The sequence below is a fragment of the Parasteatoda tepidariorum genome, chromosome 7 (assembly GCF_043381705.1).
Source record: "Parasteatoda tepidariorum isolate YZ-2023 chromosome 7, CAS_Ptep_4.0, whole genome shotgun sequence".
NCBI classification, from domain to species: domain Eukaryota; kingdom Metazoa; phylum Arthropoda; class Arachnida; order Araneae; family Theridiidae; genus Parasteatoda; species Parasteatoda tepidariorum.
The window spans coordinates 55,678,659-55,696,269 of NC_092210.1; the positions used below are offsets into that span (position 1 = coordinate 55,678,659).

Genomic DNA, 17,611 nt, shown 5'->3' on the forward strand with positions numbered 1-17,611 from the left:
CTAATGTCTGTCTAAAACGATTTCTCGGTACCTAACTTCGTTTGGAAGTTATACAGGAAAATAGAGAGTCGTCGGTAAGCAGGTAGAAAGGCCCGTTCGACCGGATTAGGAGGGGCGACATTCTTTTTGTGTCTCATCCATTCTGTTGACTGTATATAAAAACTTATTGTATGCATTTCATTTATCGACCATTTTATACATATAAAATTAAACGTTTTCCTCTACCATAAGTCAAAACTTTAAACGTGTTTTTCTCAAAACGCTGTTTTTTGACCTGGCCTAACGTTTTTCCCATGATCTATACAACGAACTAAGCTGTTCTTTATTTTAAATTACGTAAAAATATATTCTCTAGAAAGTAGCATGCGATTTTTTTTGTATTTTTATATTTCGATTTTATATTAGTATTTTAATAAATATTTTTTTAATGAAAATCTTAACTTTTTTTTTCAAGTTGCCGCCATTTCGCTAATTTTGCGAATATCAAAAAACCGCTAAGATACTTTCTAGATAAAGTCTTTATGTTTCAGAAAATCTAAACAAAATCCTTTTTCCTATGTTTCAAGACTTCTAAATCCATGAGGTCAGTGAGGTGCTACTTTTTAATGACCAACCGCACACGGAGCTGCCACCAACTTATTTTTTTATTATTTTGTAAAAGGAAACATTTTAAAATAGACTTCAATTGTAGCTAAATAACAAAGAGTCTCTGCATTGTTTGTATTACTTAAGAAAACTAAAGAAAAACGTTTTACCATCTCATAACACACTTCTTTAGGTTTACGTCAAAAGGTTTTTGCTGAGTGAAAATAAACCTTATTATGCAATGATCACGTGGTGATTCAAATGGCTTCAAAAAAAAGCCAAAAAAACACCATCCACAAAATGACAAATGAAGTGAACTCACCTGAGAAGTTGCGAGCCTGATAGAGGTAGGGTTTGAGGGCATGATATCGCCTCCTAAAACCCCTCGGCCTCCTCCTGAAAGACCCCTCCTCGAACATGAACTCGCTGGCCGGATCCACTGTCCAATAGTGTCCTTTACCCGGACGTCCCAGACCTTTGGGCAGTTTGATGAAGCAGTCGTTGAGGGAGAGGTTGTGCCGGACGGAATTCTTCCATCCCTGGTACTGACCGCGAAAGAAGTGGAATCTGTTCTGTAGATACTGGTAGATCTCGTTGAGGGTGAGTCTTTTGGAGGGAGAACTCTGGATGGCCATCACTATGAGGGCGATGTAGGAATAGGGGGGCTTCTCGTGTCTTCTCACACCACCTACAGGACATCAAGAAGGGTCAGTTAAAGAATGGTCACTTCTTTCGACGAAATGGTTTATTATTTTCTTTAATAAGTAAGGAAATATATATGTCACCGGCAAAGTGTGAAATCCGACATTGAATAGAATGACTAGGCATTGTATAGAATGCCTAAAATTAGCCGGCTAAGTATGAAATGATTTATATTTCACACATTGCCTAGGTATTCTATAGAATGCCAAATGAGAAACCGGCAAAGTATAAAATACATCTCCGATTCGTTAAAATATCATTCAAAAATGACAAATTCAAAACGTCATCCGATTTGATAGTAATTTATTCGTGGATATAATTACATTTATTCGATATTTTAATACTTACGGACGATAGATTAGAAGAAACATCAGTGTTTGGAGTATCGGGCAAATATATACCGGGCAATGGCACTTGATCTTAAAAAAACTGATGTTTTTTTAAGTTCAAATACGGTATACATTTGCCCGGTATACCCTACACTAATGTTTTTTAAGGTCAAGTGCCACTGCCCGGTATGCATTTGCCCGGTATACCCTACACTGATGTTTTTTCAAGGTGCCATTGCCCGGTATATATTTGCCCGATACTCCAAACGCTGATGTTTCTTCTAATCTATCGTCACTAAGTATTAAAATTTCGAATAAATGTATTTATATCCACGAATAAATTACTATCAAATCGGATGTAATAAATATTTCGGACATTCAATAAAAGCGACTATGTGATTGTCAACATTCACCGGTGAAGGACAACAACCACCGATTTCGGTCATTCACAGTAACATGCACATCATTTACATCATAACCTCATCAGGACGTTTATTTCATACTTTGCCTAAATAGCATCCGGCTTTCTATAGAATGCTTAGGCATTATATATGTTACCGTTAAAGTATATAATGCAGTTATTTCATAGAATACCTAGTTATTCCATGAAATAACTGATCGTGTCCGTTAAAGTGTGTAATATGTTATTAATTTGACACTTTAACTAGTTATTCTATGAAATAACTAGGTATTCTATAAATTAACTAATGAGAGACAGTTAAAGTGTAAAATAAACAATTTATCTAAAATGAAATAACTAGGTATTCTATAAATAAACTAATGATTGACAATTAAAATGAAAAGGAAGTAATTTATCTAATTTATGCATCGTATAAATGGTATTTATGGAAACGTACCATAAAACCATTTGTTACCACAAGGATTACAATATTACACTTGGAATTACAAAGAACATTATTTCTAAAACAAAAACATTTTTTGTTGAAACACTGAGTTTTACACGAACATTTTTTAAATCCCTGTCGAGTACCTAAACTTTGAGCTACAGCAACCGACCGGAGTGATATTTCTACGTCCGGTACTTCTTCGATTTTAATTAATTTTTGTTCGCAGACACTGAACTGGAATCGGGAATATAATTGTTTTATGCAGCCGTTTCATGTACCCAATTGGAAAAATCCTTCTTCGGTTATTTTTATGATAATAGCTCAAATAGATTTGGCATCACCTTTTCCTCTGTCAACTTCAGGCACTGGGAAACCCCACAGAGGCTTCAGAATGAGATTTATCCGACATTAATTTCATGTTCTTCGCTTGAATTTCTAAACATTTTTTAGACTTTTCTCTTTCTCTTGGAACAACATTAAATTCATTAAAACACAATTTGCAGATTTTCTGCTCAACTTCATCTTCTGAAACATAATCTTCCGAACATGATATATGGACATACATTTGAAGCAAACAATATCTTCACTGCATTCTTTTAAACAGACAACACATACTTTCGTAATGGCATTATTTAATACTGTGTGTTCATCTACTCATAATGCAGCTACTCATAGTTCATAAATGCAGTAGGGGTGGAAGGTAAATGTATCTGTCTTGCGGGATATATGATATAGATTATTTTACACTTTAACGGGATGCAGATCGTTATTCTATGAAATAACTAGTTAAACCATGGAATACAAGAGAGTTTTACACTTTAACTGACACGATCAGTTATTGCATGGAATAACTAGGTATTCTATAAAATAACGGATTTCATACTTTAACGGTAACATATACAATGCCTAGGGAAAGTATGTAATAATTCTCACACTTCTTAATTTGTTTGAAAACATCCGGCATTCTATACAATGCCGGCGTTTCATACTTTGCGGGTAACACACACACATAGAATATAACAGTTCCTTTAATTTGTAACTATTGCTAATCATTTGTAGAGAAAATAATTCAAATAGGCCAAATAATTAGACTCGCTCTAAGATTCTATGCAAAATCTTAATTATACAGGTATAACAGCTTTATTGTTTTTACGAGACTAAAACCGATTTGCATTTGTTTACGATCAATGGGTTAAATGATACAATATATTATATAAATCCGACGATTAAACGATATATTATATAAATATCGAATATTTATAACATTAGGAATTATATTAGTATATTATAATAATCAGACCATATTATTAAACGCACTGTAGTTTTTTAAGAATGACATGATTTGCGCGATTTTATAGGCAATACTTTTATAGTTAAATATAAATGTAATGGATTTTTATTCGGTAGATTTTTTTATACACTTTCTATTTGTATTTATTTTTAACGCATTGATACAGGAGCGTAAACAAACGCAAACCGGTTTCGGCCGAGTAAAGCTGTAAAGCATCACCTGATAATTTAGATTTTGTGTCTAATAATTTGGCCAGGTACTCTATGTACAATAAAATGAGCATAAGTAAAGTAAATATTTTTTGAGTATTTTTTTTTTGGTTTAAATATTTTGCAATTGAGAAAGTATACAGTAGAATAGTTTCCTCTTATATTAACATGATATCAATTTGTATAAATACAGGGTGTCCCAAAACGACCGCATAAACTCTGAACAGCAAGATTCCTCGATGGGAGTACATGAAAACCGCCCAAAGAAGCGTTCCCCTACGATCCATAGTTTACGAGAAAAATACGAAAAAAAACAGAGTATGACGTCACTGCCGGTGCAAGGAAAAAAAAACACTTTATTGCACATGTCAACAATAGAATTTGCATATCTTTTAAGCCGATAATGTTTAAAACGTTCCCCGCGCATATTCTGCTATAAATTATGCAGAGTATTCTGCTGTTGATATGTCCAATAAAGTGTTTTTTTTTCCTTGCACCGGCAGTGACGTCATACTTTGTTTTTCGTATTTTTCTCGTAAACTATGGATCGTAGAGGAACGCTTCTTTGGGCAGTTTTCATGTACTCCCATCGAGGAATCTTGCTGTTCAGAGTTTATGCAGTCGTTTTGGGACACCCTGTAAAATTTTCTCTTTTCGGTCATAAATTTTTTTTTTTTTATTTTGCTTCATTTTCTCACTGAGGAGTTCAGCAGACTTTATTTAGTAGAGGTTTGGGGCTGGAGTTGCCCTTAACCTAATGTAGGTGACCTATCAGTCAATACAGCAGATTTAAGGACAATAAGTATCGAGACATTCGTTTGCATATTAACTATTTATTTAAAAACTATCAATTTCACACATTTTTTTATTATTACCACGTTTATATTAACTTGCCTTAGTGTATGTCTGTTCGGGTGGAATTTCGTAATCGATTTTAAACTAACTTCCCGACTAGCTACAGACTTCAAATTTGGTACATAGTTCAGAATTGGATGACAATGCATGAAAATTATGAAAAAAAAAGACATACAAAGTAAAATAAAATTGAAATTAAAGAAAAATTAATATTTTCGCGATTGTCTTTTGTTGTCGATTCGATTATTTCAAATGAGTGTCACATGTCAGTTGAAAAGTTTTGAGTACAGTGAGTGAAAAAAATTGAGATTTTGGAAGTGAGTACAAAAAAAATCGAAATAAGAAATAATATTTTTAAAAACCACGTTTTTGTAGTGGAGAATAATAATTAAAAAACAAAAATTTGAAAAACGAAGAACGTGGGGCTCATGACAGTACACATTTTCTTACTCATACACACGCACATCCACATATACATACACATGCACATGCATATACACAAACATTCAGATACAATTACAGATATACATGCATATATTCTCATGAGCACACATACACACACTAACATAACATTATTGTTATGTATTTCATGCTCCCCACGTTTTCGTTTTTCAAATTTTTATTTTTTAATTATTATTCTCCACTACAAAAACGTGGTTTAAAAAGAAAGAAAAAAAAACGAATTTCTGAGATTTTTCTGTAAATATAGTGATTGAAAAGTTAGTTGTGAAGCTCGTTCGCGTTTCAGCATGCTCAGACCTCTCATAGGTTAACCTAAGCATGCCTTGTCTATGAACGGATCTTTTCCAGAATAATCCTTCACACGCCTCTTTTCTTTCTTACAAAAAGACAAAAAAATTACGTGTCCTTAATAACTCCTCGATGAAGTGTAAGCAGATCCCCGTGTCAGCAGATATCCCCTTTAACAGGAGAAAAAAAGAGCGTAAATACCCTTTCGAAGCATATTTTAACACTTCAGTAGTAATAACTGACCGAATTTTTCTTTCAAAAGTATCCAAGACAGCCATCGCCTGAATTGACGCAAGAAAAGGCTCGCAAGAAAACTTTCTTTCATTACTTTTACTTACAAGGCAAACATTACTTTCTCAAGGCTCGCAAGAAAAGATATTGAAATAAAACAAAAAAAATTTATAAACAATTAAGTTTCTCGGAATGGACTAATTGTTGTTGTTGTAGTTCATTTACGTCGCACTAGAGCTGCACAATGGGCTATTGGCGACGGTCTGGGAACCATCCCTGAGGATGATCCGAAGACACGCCATCACAATTTTGATCCTTTGCGGAAGGGGATGGCACCCCCGCTTCAGTAGCCCGATGACCATCACGCGAAATCGAGCACTTTATGGTTTAACGAGGACCCATACCGCACCCCCTCGGTCCCTACGCAGACTGATACAAGTGGTCACCCACCCGCACACTGACAGCAGTCAGTGATGCTTGACTTCGGTGATCTGCTGGGAACCGTGTCTTAACAATCAGTCCACCGCGGGAGGGAAATGGACTAAAAAAACCTACCTTGTCAGACCTTCTGAAAGTGATGCGCCCCTATGTTTTTAGTTCTCGATTGGATAAACTAAAGTTATTTCCTCCTTTTCAGTCCCATTGTTGTTCTTAGTCATTTTATTCCACTTTATTATTTTACCAACTCAAATAAGGTAGCGTTTGAATAATATTTCACCTATTTAAAAGTGAATGACAAGTACTTATAGTTTCTTTTGAAAGATAATATTTTTACTATTCCTCCTTTGCGAGAACCAACATTTTAAAAACTGTTGGTATTTATTTTAGTCAATTTAAAACTTCTGAATATAAGTTGAAAGTGCTCGCCGGTTTAATTGGATTTACCTCCATTTGCGTCTGTAAATTTTTTTTTCTTTTCTGAATTCTCAATATTTTGAGGATTGGTAGCTATCGTTTTATTTATTTTCAATTGCCTGAGTCGAGGCTATGTTGGGTACCTCTGAGAGAAGTACTTTGGGAGGAATTCAAAAAAATGGTATGTGGCTTAGAAGATCAAATTTTAGAGCTCTATCACTCGTATAACGAACCTGACATCATGAACTTTATTAGACGACAAAGAATAAAATGGGCAGGTCACCTTATCAGAATGGACGAAGACCGTACCACAAAAAGAGTTCTCAAGGCTAGACCAGTTGGCACACGAAAAAGAGGCAGGCCGAATGTGAGATGGATAGATGTTCTGGAGAAAGACAATTTGGTCTTAAAAACTAAAAATTGGAAAACACTAGCAAAAAAAAAAGGTTAGCATGGAAAAAACTTCTTGAGAAGGTCAAGGCCCACCCCGGGCTGTCGAGCCATTACTGATGATGATGAGTCGAGATTAAATTGAGTGAGCAAATCCTATAAGCGATATCCAAGTAACTTTTTTTTCCTCTTTTTTTCTTTCAATTCCTACTGTTAGTTCACACTCTCTCCCTATATCGTATTCAAATTTTCAATCGTTAATAAAATACTTTTTTACTCATCCACTCAAGTTTAAATGCATTTGGGATGAGGCCTGATCTCAATACAGTTTGTTTCAACTATTAATTCATTAAATAGAGATGAATGGAAAACGAAATGGAATTTTCCGATGTGTTAAGCGTTAGTCGTTGTTTTAAATTTTACTATAAGCTTTCCAGTTTTTCACAGATTTTAAAAATAATATCAGTGATCATTTCTAGCTTATAGCTCTATTTGAACAAAGAAGTAGTTTATTGCTCACATTTAATTTGGGTAAACCAACCAGTGAAGGAACATTCCATATATAAATTGATTAAAAATAAGAATTTGAAAGTTTTTCTTCACATTGATTGGTAACAATAGCTTACTGCCAAACAATAGGAAGTCATCTAGCAATGTTTTGGATTACCTGGTCACATAGACTTCTCTGGAAAAAATTTTGAATTTCTTATTATCTCTGCAACACCTTGTTTCTTTGAAAAAGTTATAAGGAGAGTGTTTGTATTTATATGTTTGAAGTGGAATTAATTGCATGTAATAGTTTTATTTTTTTTTTCGCTGTGAAAATAAGATTTCAAAATATAGTTATTGAAGTTACGTTTTATTTTTTTAAGCATCATAGCATAAGCAAGTAATGAGATAAGGGGGTGTTTATTCACTGGATCAGCAAACGATGAAAAACCAGTGAAGGAACAAGTGTTCCTCTACTGGGTTTTTTTCTAAGTTAATGAAAATAAAAGATAAACTTTAATTTTCTTGTACCTCTAGTGATGTTTCGCATCAAAAGTATGTTAAAAATACGAAAAACAATTTATAACCTGTGAAGGAGCAGGCATTACTGGGCATAGATTTCCCAGTGAATGAACAGTATGTGTTAATATGTTGACACTTCACTTTTCATTCATGATGACAAAAAAAGAAGTTAACATTTTCCAAGTATTTATATGTTATAATTTCAAGAATAGGCTTGCTTTTTGATATTCGTATGGCATATAAATTCATAAAGAGCATTAAAAAATAACCAAAAATAAGTGTTCCTTTACTGGGTGTTCCTTCACTGGTAAGAGCTGTTCCTTCACTTGGTCTTTTTACTACTTGTTATTTGACCCTCCAAAACTTTAAAACAATATTATGTGAGTTCTCTACAATTTTTTTACATAATTTGCAATTAGTAACAAATATGTTGTCGTTTAACTAAAATTACGAATTTTGAAATTAATATGATTTTTTGAAAGGCAAGCGAAGCTCAAGTGTTCCTATTTTATATTCGCTGTGTCAGGTAAATTCAATAAAGAACATTATAACAAATTTATACTTTTAAAGTTGTATGATACAACACGCCTTTTTTTTCCTTTAATTCCTACTATCAGTTCACACTCGCTCTATATATATTTATATATCGTATTCAAATTTTTAATTGTTAATAAAATACTTTTTTTTCACGCTTTCAAATTTAAATACATTTTTTAAAACTTGTAGTGCATGACACATGATGTTAGTACAGTTTTTATAAATATTAATTCGCTTATTAAATTTAATGAATTAAATTTAGTTTTATGGGGGGGAATTGTAATTCTTGAGTAAAAAGAAACTGAAATAAAAATTTTCCTTTGTTGACCTAAATAGAAATTGACTTTAAATTTATTTTTGTTGACGTAAATAGAAATTAACTTTAAATTTATTTTTGTTGACGTAAATAGAAATTGACTTTAAATTTATTTTTGCATTACTTGTTCACATTGTTAGTTCTAACATCTGAAGCATTTTTATTTTCATTGCGGATTTTAGAAGAGTCATGAGAGGTCACTATTATACAAGATTGTTAAACTTTTCGCACATTTTATTTTAGGTATTCCTATTTCATTATGATGTGATTGTCGTATTTATTTTGACATTTAAATTTCAGTTTGGTTTTAATGCTGTATATTAAAAATAAACTTACAAAAAAGTAGACTTACTTTTTAAAGTCCTTTCATGTAAGCGTCAAGGGGTTGCACTGGGGATAATAAAAACAAACTCTAACGAATCATTGCTGAGGAGATTGAAAGTAACAAAACCTATTTGATTGTCGGGGGAAACAAAGATGAACAGTTTGTTAAGAACAACTCCAAGTTTCATAAAGCAATCAAAGTGGTTTTAATGCTTATCACGCCGCCTTCCTCGCTAGCGATTCGACAGATTTTGATAATTTTTTTAAGAAGTTTTTGCACTGTTTTTTCTTAAGTTATTGTCAAATTGTGAAACTTAATGTGCATCATGTTTTTTACAAGGATTTTACAGATTTAGAAGGATTTAAGGAGACATCCTACATTTCAAGAAGACAAATAATGCGACCAAAATATAAACAAAAGTTAAATTGTTGATACAGCCTGCTGAAATTATTGACAAGATAAGTCTGGAATTTAATTATTTGTCTGACCAGCATACTCTCAGTTGTGTCAGCGGAGAAGCAAGGATTTTTAAAAAATTTTTATTTATGGTTTCTTAGAGGATTAACATCAAATTTGCAGTGAAAACTTTTTCCTCCTCGTTTTGTTAATAATAGTTTAAACTCGAAAAAGCCTTCACAATAGTTTGAACTCAAATTATTATTACAGTCGGACATCTATTTAACGAACTTCCCTTTTACGAATTTCTCTATTTTGCGAATTTTTTCGAGAAACCAAGTATATATTTTGGAAATTTCTTCTTAAAATAACTTCCAAACAGTGAAGTGAATTTTCTGTTGAACGAACTTTTCTTTGAAATCCACTTTCCCTATTTCCCAAAATATTTCAAAGCATTTTAAACTTGTTAACGCATGTTATGGGAGAAATGGCCTTCAATTAATTTTTGAAGCCACTGCTTTATGAAATGTAATACTGTTTTCTCTAAAAATTATCTCTTAAAAAGCAGTAAATTCCCTTTTTGTTCACTTCAAACTGTTTTAATCCGTAGAAAATTAAATTAACGGATTTTATCCGTAGAAATTTAACTTTAGAGCGCATGTGGTAATGTAGACTTAAAATTACTTTTATAATAAATGCAACTATAATTTATACATAAATTTAGCCTTTTCTTCGTTGAAAATGTATAACACTCTATAATGTTTTGATCTATTCTTGCTTGCCATGCAGATTTATTTTATGGTTAAGATTTATAAAATAAATAGTAGATACTAGTTTACAAGATAAAAATGCATCATTTTTTATTTTTATTATGTCTGGTGTTTATGAATTTAAAACCTGTTTTGCGTTGCTTAAGTATTTCGAAAGGTGATTTTCTATTTAACGAATTTTCCATATAACGAACTTATTATCGGAATTTAGCGACTTCGTTAAATAGGGGTACGACTGTATTATTATTCATTTATTGACTTTTTTTAAAAAAAAGCGACACATTGGCTGCAGCGTAAAAAACCATAAATACAGAATGAAACTTTTTATAGATAAAATAAGTGTTATTTTATTTCTATTAGGAAATATTCAGTTAATTTTTCACGTAAAAATTTGTTTTTCGAGAAATCAACAAAATTTTAGATATTTAATAATTATAGTTCAAAGGGATGATGACAATTTATAAAGGCGTCTTGCAGTAGTTACATTACAAATTAAATTTTTATTCTAAATTGTGTGCATAAAGTTAAATTATAAATTCTACAAAAAAATTTTTAAGAAATAGGACATTTTTTATGATCCTATTTCAAAAATATGAAAATTTGTCTAAATATTGTATAATTAGTGTGTAATAAATTGACAATGGTAGAATATTGTTTCTTTTTCTTTTTTTTTATTCTATTCATTTTTTTCCCGCAAATGTCATCTTGCAATATTTTTAGCATTGTACAGTATGATTTTCGTTTGATTACAGTCCCAATAATAATTTAGGATGCAATATATATTAGGAATCATACATTTGTGGTAAAATTGTTTAAACAAATTAAAAGAAATAAAAAAAAAAGCCTCTACAAATTGGAATGTAAGCATTCACAACCGGTGAATATAATTTTGTCTTTATTTTCAAATTTCCACCCGCCTCTTTTCTTAAAATTATAAATAAAGTATAACAAATAAAAAATTTCATGAATTTTAAATTCAAAATAAAGTAAGAATTTAAAATAATCTCATCCTCTAACAATACATGCTTTAGATCCATATTTTCTGAATTAACTAAATAATATCGCTCATGGGCTACAGTGGTGGCACAACTCAAAAAACACGATTTTTGGACTAAGAACAGGTGTAAATATGAAAATACACATTCGTTTCAGCTGCAATACTAGCACAACTCATAATTCAACTTGAAGGTAATCTTCGTTTAAGCAAACTAAAGCATTTCTTATGCATTTTCCTTAGCNAGCCTCTACAAATTGGAATGTAAGCATTCACAACCGGTGAATATAATTTTGTCTTTATTTTCAAATTTCCACCCGCCTCTTTTCTTAAAATTGTAAATAAAGTATAACAAATAAAAAATAAAGTAAGAATTTAAAATAATCTCATCCTCTAACAATACATGCTTTAAATCCATATTTTCTGAATTAACTAAATAATATCGCTCATGGGCTAGACTGGTGGCACAACTCAAAAAACACGATTTTTGGACTAAGAACAGGTGTAAATATGAAAATACACATTCGTTTCAGCTGCAATACTAGCACAACTCATAATTCAACTTGAAGGTAATCTTCGTTTAAGCAAACTAAAGCATTTCTTATGCATTTACCTTAGCAATGGAAACTTTAAACCCACTTATCTCAAAGCATGATTTTTTTTAGTTGTGCCGCTATTGCAGCCCATGAGCGATATATCATTAAAAAGTAAATGATAATTAAGATCAAATTCTCCATAGTTTTATGGAGTTATATATATATATATATGTACACACATACATAATACTGAATATAGGTCTTTTACAAAGTTTTCAAAAAATACGCTGCTCTCTTAGTTTTTTAGTTTAATTCTTTACTTTTAATTTTTTAAAATGTACTTTTTTCTCAAGCTGACAAAATTCAATTTACTCAATGAAGAATTACTTTAAAAGCAAATGACTTTAAAAACAAGGTTTAATTCTTCAAAAACCTAAAAATAGACAACTGCAAAATTGTTTTGTGGGAAAATTATAGCCTATTTAGTCTTCTATGAGACACAGTGGGAACTCTTAATAATCTTGCTGTAGAATGTGGAGATATCAACTTAGAGGAGTAATTTCAATACTGCTCTGAATTGAACACGTTATTTTCATAGACACGTTATTTCATGTCTTTTTTCATAGTCTATTTCAGGTTGCCATTGAAAAAATGGAAGTTCGAAAGGAAAGAAAGAAGGTTACCTGATGAGGAGGTCTTTCTGTCCGGAGCCTGCAATGCATCTTCGGATGAACTAGTGGGCACCTGAGGTGGTTGAGGTTCTAGGTCAGCAGCCACAAATGAATCTTTAGTGGTCGAAGACACCATCGAAAAATCCATGTCCCTCAATAAGAAATCATCGGAATCGATGATAGTGGATTCCAACATGGTGAGATGCTGTTAAGATATTTTTTACCTTTTATGGATGACACGTTTTTTGTTTTGTTTTCCACTAGCTTATTAGAAACTTTGGCATATTTTCAGACGATCTTTTGGAACGGCGGGAATAAGTATTCTTTGCTAACCAAAATCGTTTGCGGAAAAGGAACTACTCTTTTCTAGCGTTAAAAAGGCCTCAACTCGTTATCAGAGATTTGCCAGGAGAGTCAAACGATAATTATAAATGCATTTTTTTTTCTTCACAAGTCATTTTGGTGGCATCCAAAAGAATAAAACCCAAAATAAAATACACACACGAATGCTGATACAGAAACTGAAAATGTAACTTTTTTTAATAAAAAAATGTCTCCTACTTTCCATCAAAAGTTTTTTCACATAATGTCAACATACACAAAATATCTTCCTTAACTTTTCTCGACCGCGAAAATTCTAATAAAAGAAGCAAGGATGAGAGCAAAAAAAAAAAAACGTCAGAATATCAAAATTAATAGTCATTTTTTATCCTCGTCCTCAGACACCCCCCTATTTTTATTTGCTTAGTAGTTCTTTTAAATTTTCGGTATAAATATTCACTTTTAAAAGACGGTAGCAGCATGTTGTAGTAGGAGCGAGATAGAAAAAAAAATAACATTACAGAATTTTTCAGTATTAAGAAATGCCGGGCAAATGTCTCTGCCAATCACGGGGATGAGTCAAATGACGTCACGGCTCACGTCACGTCATCTCCCGTGAGATGATGAGGTGTAGAAAAGAAAAAACAGATGGGGTTTCCAACTTTGAGTGAAAAAGAGGAAACATCTTTAATGGCTTTTTTCATGGTGTTTTGAATTAAAACCGGAAAAATACTTCTTTTTTTTTAATTCGATGAAGAAAAAAAATATTTATTTAATTTTGTAAGTGAATAACCGGGACGAAAAATGGACGATTATAATAATCTTAAACATTCATGGGATTATCCATTTCCATTTCGATGTTCTTGCCGAATAAATGACGCATTGAAATAAATAAAAAACTAAACAGCTTATTGATGTTTATCTAAATCTACTTGGAACTAATTTCTCTAATGTTTAAGAGGCCTCCTTCGCCATTTGCAATTTTCAGTCGGCTCCTTAAATAATCCAATGTTGTAGAAAAATTTATATTTATCACTATTTCATTTACTTGGCTCGCACTTGACAAAAGTAGAAAAAAGTTTGATAAATAAAAAATAAGAGATGTTGGCAGATTACATTTATGTCCTAAATTTTAAAATTTTTAAAAAAAGATGCAAATTGTTTTTAATGCATCCCAGTTACTTTAATGTTAAAAACCAGAATAACCAACTGCAGATAGATTTAATAATGGTTGATAAAAAAAAAAATTTGAATCGTATATAAATTTTCAAAAACTGTAATTTTAAAGGCGATGTGCAAAATTCGAGAAAAATAGTTCTCGAGAAAAAAAATTTAAAAAAAAAACGTAGTATATTTAAAATTTGATTACTCAGGAACTATTTTATCGATTCCGCCCAAATTTTTTATTTCGCCATGTACAGTTACATTCTTGAAAATGACGCAAAACATTTTACACTACACCCTACTACTCTGCCGACTATTATTAATCACAAATAATAATAAACATTCCCTTCCTTTAACACACTTCTATGTGAGATTGAGGACATCTAGCTTTGGACTGATACGAAGTCGAAAAAACTACATTATTTTTGTAGATTACTACGCTTACAACTACTTTGTTACAAATGTAGTTAACTACAACTACCTCTTTTTTAAAATGTAAGTGATTACTTCGCTAATTTGAGGAACCGAATTCTGCTGGAGAAATTAATTTACACCTGTATTATTCACACTGCTGGAGAAATTAATTTACGCCTGTATTATTCACACTGCTGGATAAATTAATTTACACCCGTATTATTCACACTGCTGGAGAAATTGATTTACACCTGTATTATTCACACTGCTGGAGAAATTAATTTACACCTGCATTATTCACAATGTTGGAGAAATTAATTTACACCTGCATTATTCACACTGCTGGAGAAATTAATGTACACATTATGTTCAAAATGATTTTAAATTTTAAAAAAATGAGCTTATATGAAGCATGGAGAATTATTTCGAAAGATTTATTCATGTTTACACGAGGCAGTTCGTTATTCTAAAACATTTTTGTTCATTTAGTCTTCAGCGTGTCCTTCTTGACCAACAAATATTTAATTTAAGAGATGCTATCAAATATACTTGCAATTTCGCTCTTTTTATTTCCTGTAAGAAGTAAAGTAGATCGAAAATATGTTTTCTTCCTTTTTAAAATAATATCACTCTTTTTCCGAGTTGCACAGTCGCATGTGAAAGTGATTGTTCGTAGATTAAATATTAGTTACGCGTGACTTTAAATACGCAATTCTTGTTCACTCACGAGGGGGGGGGGTATTTAAAAGTGCGTCTATTGACAGATTCTAGTTCTTTTTTTTAAGCGCAGTTAATTATTTTTCAATTCTAGCTGTCCTTTTTAACGTATGAATAAAATGTGCTTAGATAAAATTATATATTTTATAGAAAATATACTTTTATATTTATTATTTTATTACAGTCGTTGAACAGCAGATCGAATTTTCAGTTTACGACTACTTATGTTAAATTCCGTATCCTTGTCATTTTGAAGCCAACCCAGAAGACAAGGGAACTTACGGATTAAGAATTAGGAGACGTTTTCCTTTGCTTAGGACCTTTTGAGGACACTAACACACATTTGCTGCTACATGGAGAGAAAAATCTCGAAAAAACCTCTCACTGTAAGCCTGGCGGCAAGGGGACTCAAACCCATGATTCGTCAACCACTGAGGATATTTTTCCGTGAGCACTGTGGTCGGTGCGAGTCGGGTGCGGGATTCGTATCGACCAGCCACCGCTGAGATACAAACAAGGTTCAACTCATTGGAAGGCGAACGCTCCATCCTTTGAGCCATCACGGCTCTCTCCACTACTTCAGTATTTCAATACTGCAGTGCAGTTTATTACTTCAGTGCACTTTATTACTTCAGTGCAGTTCATTATTTCAATGCACTTCATTACTTCAGAGCAGTTCATTACTTCAGTACAGTTCATTTCTTCAGTACAGTTCATTTCTTCATCGCAGTTCATTACTTCAGTGCAGTTCATTACTTCAGTACAGTTCATTTCTTCATCGCAGTTTATTACTTCAGTGCAGTTCATTACTTCAGTACAGTTCATTTCTTCATCGCAGTTCATTTCTTCAGTACAGTTCATTTCTTCATCGCAGTTCATTACTTCAGTACAGTTCATTTCTTCAGTACAGTTCATTTCTTCAGTACAGTTTATTACTTCAGTGCAGTGTAGAAGTAGCTATTTTACGAGAAAGGGACAAAAACCAGAAAAAAAGTCGCTTAATTGTAATAAATTTTGATTCCGAGTAATAAAATCATTCCAAAATTTACTTGAATGTTGTTTTGACGGGATAAAAACGTGGTTTTGCTTATTCTAATAATGGACAAAAAAAAATCCTAATAAACAAATAAAAATAAAAAAAACTTTGTCAGCTGTGTTTAGTACATATCTTTCAGTTTTGTGCTTAATTTCGATATAGTACTGATTTGGCTAGTGACTTAATAAATAAAGTTTGTGATATTCATCTTTTTTTTTTCCTGTAAGACAGTGTTTCCCAAAGTGTGGTACGCGTACCCCCAGGGGTGCGGGAACAGTTATTAGGGGGTACGCGTTCTCTTATGTGAAATATCTTGCAACAAACGAAAATTTAAAAATTTTTTATTTGAAACATAGCTAGCCAGGAAAATTTACGATTGCGTATTTTTCTATTTTCTATCTTTTTGCAGAAATAACCAGTTGTGATGTTTAACTTTTGTGCAATTCTTTATGGTAAAAAATACATTCTTTTTTATATTAGCGGTACACAGCGTTACGAAAAATTTAGAAAGGGTACACAAAAGTCATAAGTTTGGGAAACACTGCTTTAAGAGAAAGATTGATCACTCATTTTAAATCTTTTGAATCTTTTGAATCATTTTAAATCTTTTGAATCAAATAGTCGAAATGTCTTAATTTCTCAAAAGTTCTCTGGGGTGTGTCGCCGACGAATGGCAGGAAAAACGTTTTTTTGGCGCAATAGAACGAATTAAATATCGAGAGATTTTATTTTTAAACTCTGTTTATAAATTAGTTTCCCCTGTTACAGGGTTTGGATTTGTTTCGTTACAAAGTGAGGAGGGAGGGGGGGGGAGGATAATGACAGTCACACAAAATGTAAACAAAATGGTTAAAAATATGCATCCTTTTTGAAAATTATTTATAGCATCCAACAGTGTACGAATCTGATTTTAAAAACACTTATTTTTATGCTGTTATTTTATTTCATTGATTCGTTTTCAATTTTATTAAGAAAGAAATATAAAAAGTAAAAAAAAAATATGAATTTAATGTATGAGGCTATCGAAAATGAAACTGCACTAGAAAGTATTATTTTTATTTAAATCTGATGAGCACAAAATACATTGACACAAAGGCTTCATTGTTTTGTATTTTGCAACCGTATCCAACATTTGATATACAATGGTTTGATAAATACATACAATGTATATATATATATATGTGTGTATATATATATAAATACATACAATGTATATATATATATGTGTGTGTATATATATATAAATACATACAATGTATATATATATATATATACAATCAATTCGCTATAACTCGAAGTACGATAACTCGAATATTACTATAACTCGATTTTTTTATGACCTTCTCCTATATGTGGCT

General features: G+C 31.9%; 1 protein-coding gene and 1 long non-coding RNA gene across 2 annotated transcripts in view; one reads left to right on the forward strand and one right to left on the reverse strand.

The window, feature by feature from the left end:
• Positions 1-12,894, reverse strand: part of LOC107447075 (forkhead box protein F1-like) — a 30,582-nt gene extending 17,688 nt beyond the window's left edge. Inside the window, exons 1-2 of the mRNA XM_016061887.3 lie at positions 12,614-12,894; positions 908-1,273 (exon numbers count right to left, since the gene is read on the reverse strand). Coding sequence (XP_015917373.1) covers positions 908-1,273; positions 12,614-12,797 — 550 coding nt within the window. The 5' untranslated portion in view covers positions 12,798-12,894. The remainder of the gene's footprint in view (positions 1-907; positions 1,274-12,613) is intronic.
• The window catches only part of LOC107447076 (uncharacterized), a 48,572-nt gene extending 35,540 nt beyond the window's left edge, over positions 1-13,032 (forward strand). The window contains exons 2-3 of the long non-coding RNA XR_002376556.3: positions 12,557-12,798; positions 12,894-13,032. This is a non-coding gene — a long non-coding RNA (uncharacterized lncRNA). The remainder of the gene's footprint in view (positions 1-12,556; positions 12,799-12,893) is intronic.
• Positions 13,033-17,611: the final 4,579 nt, after the last annotated feature.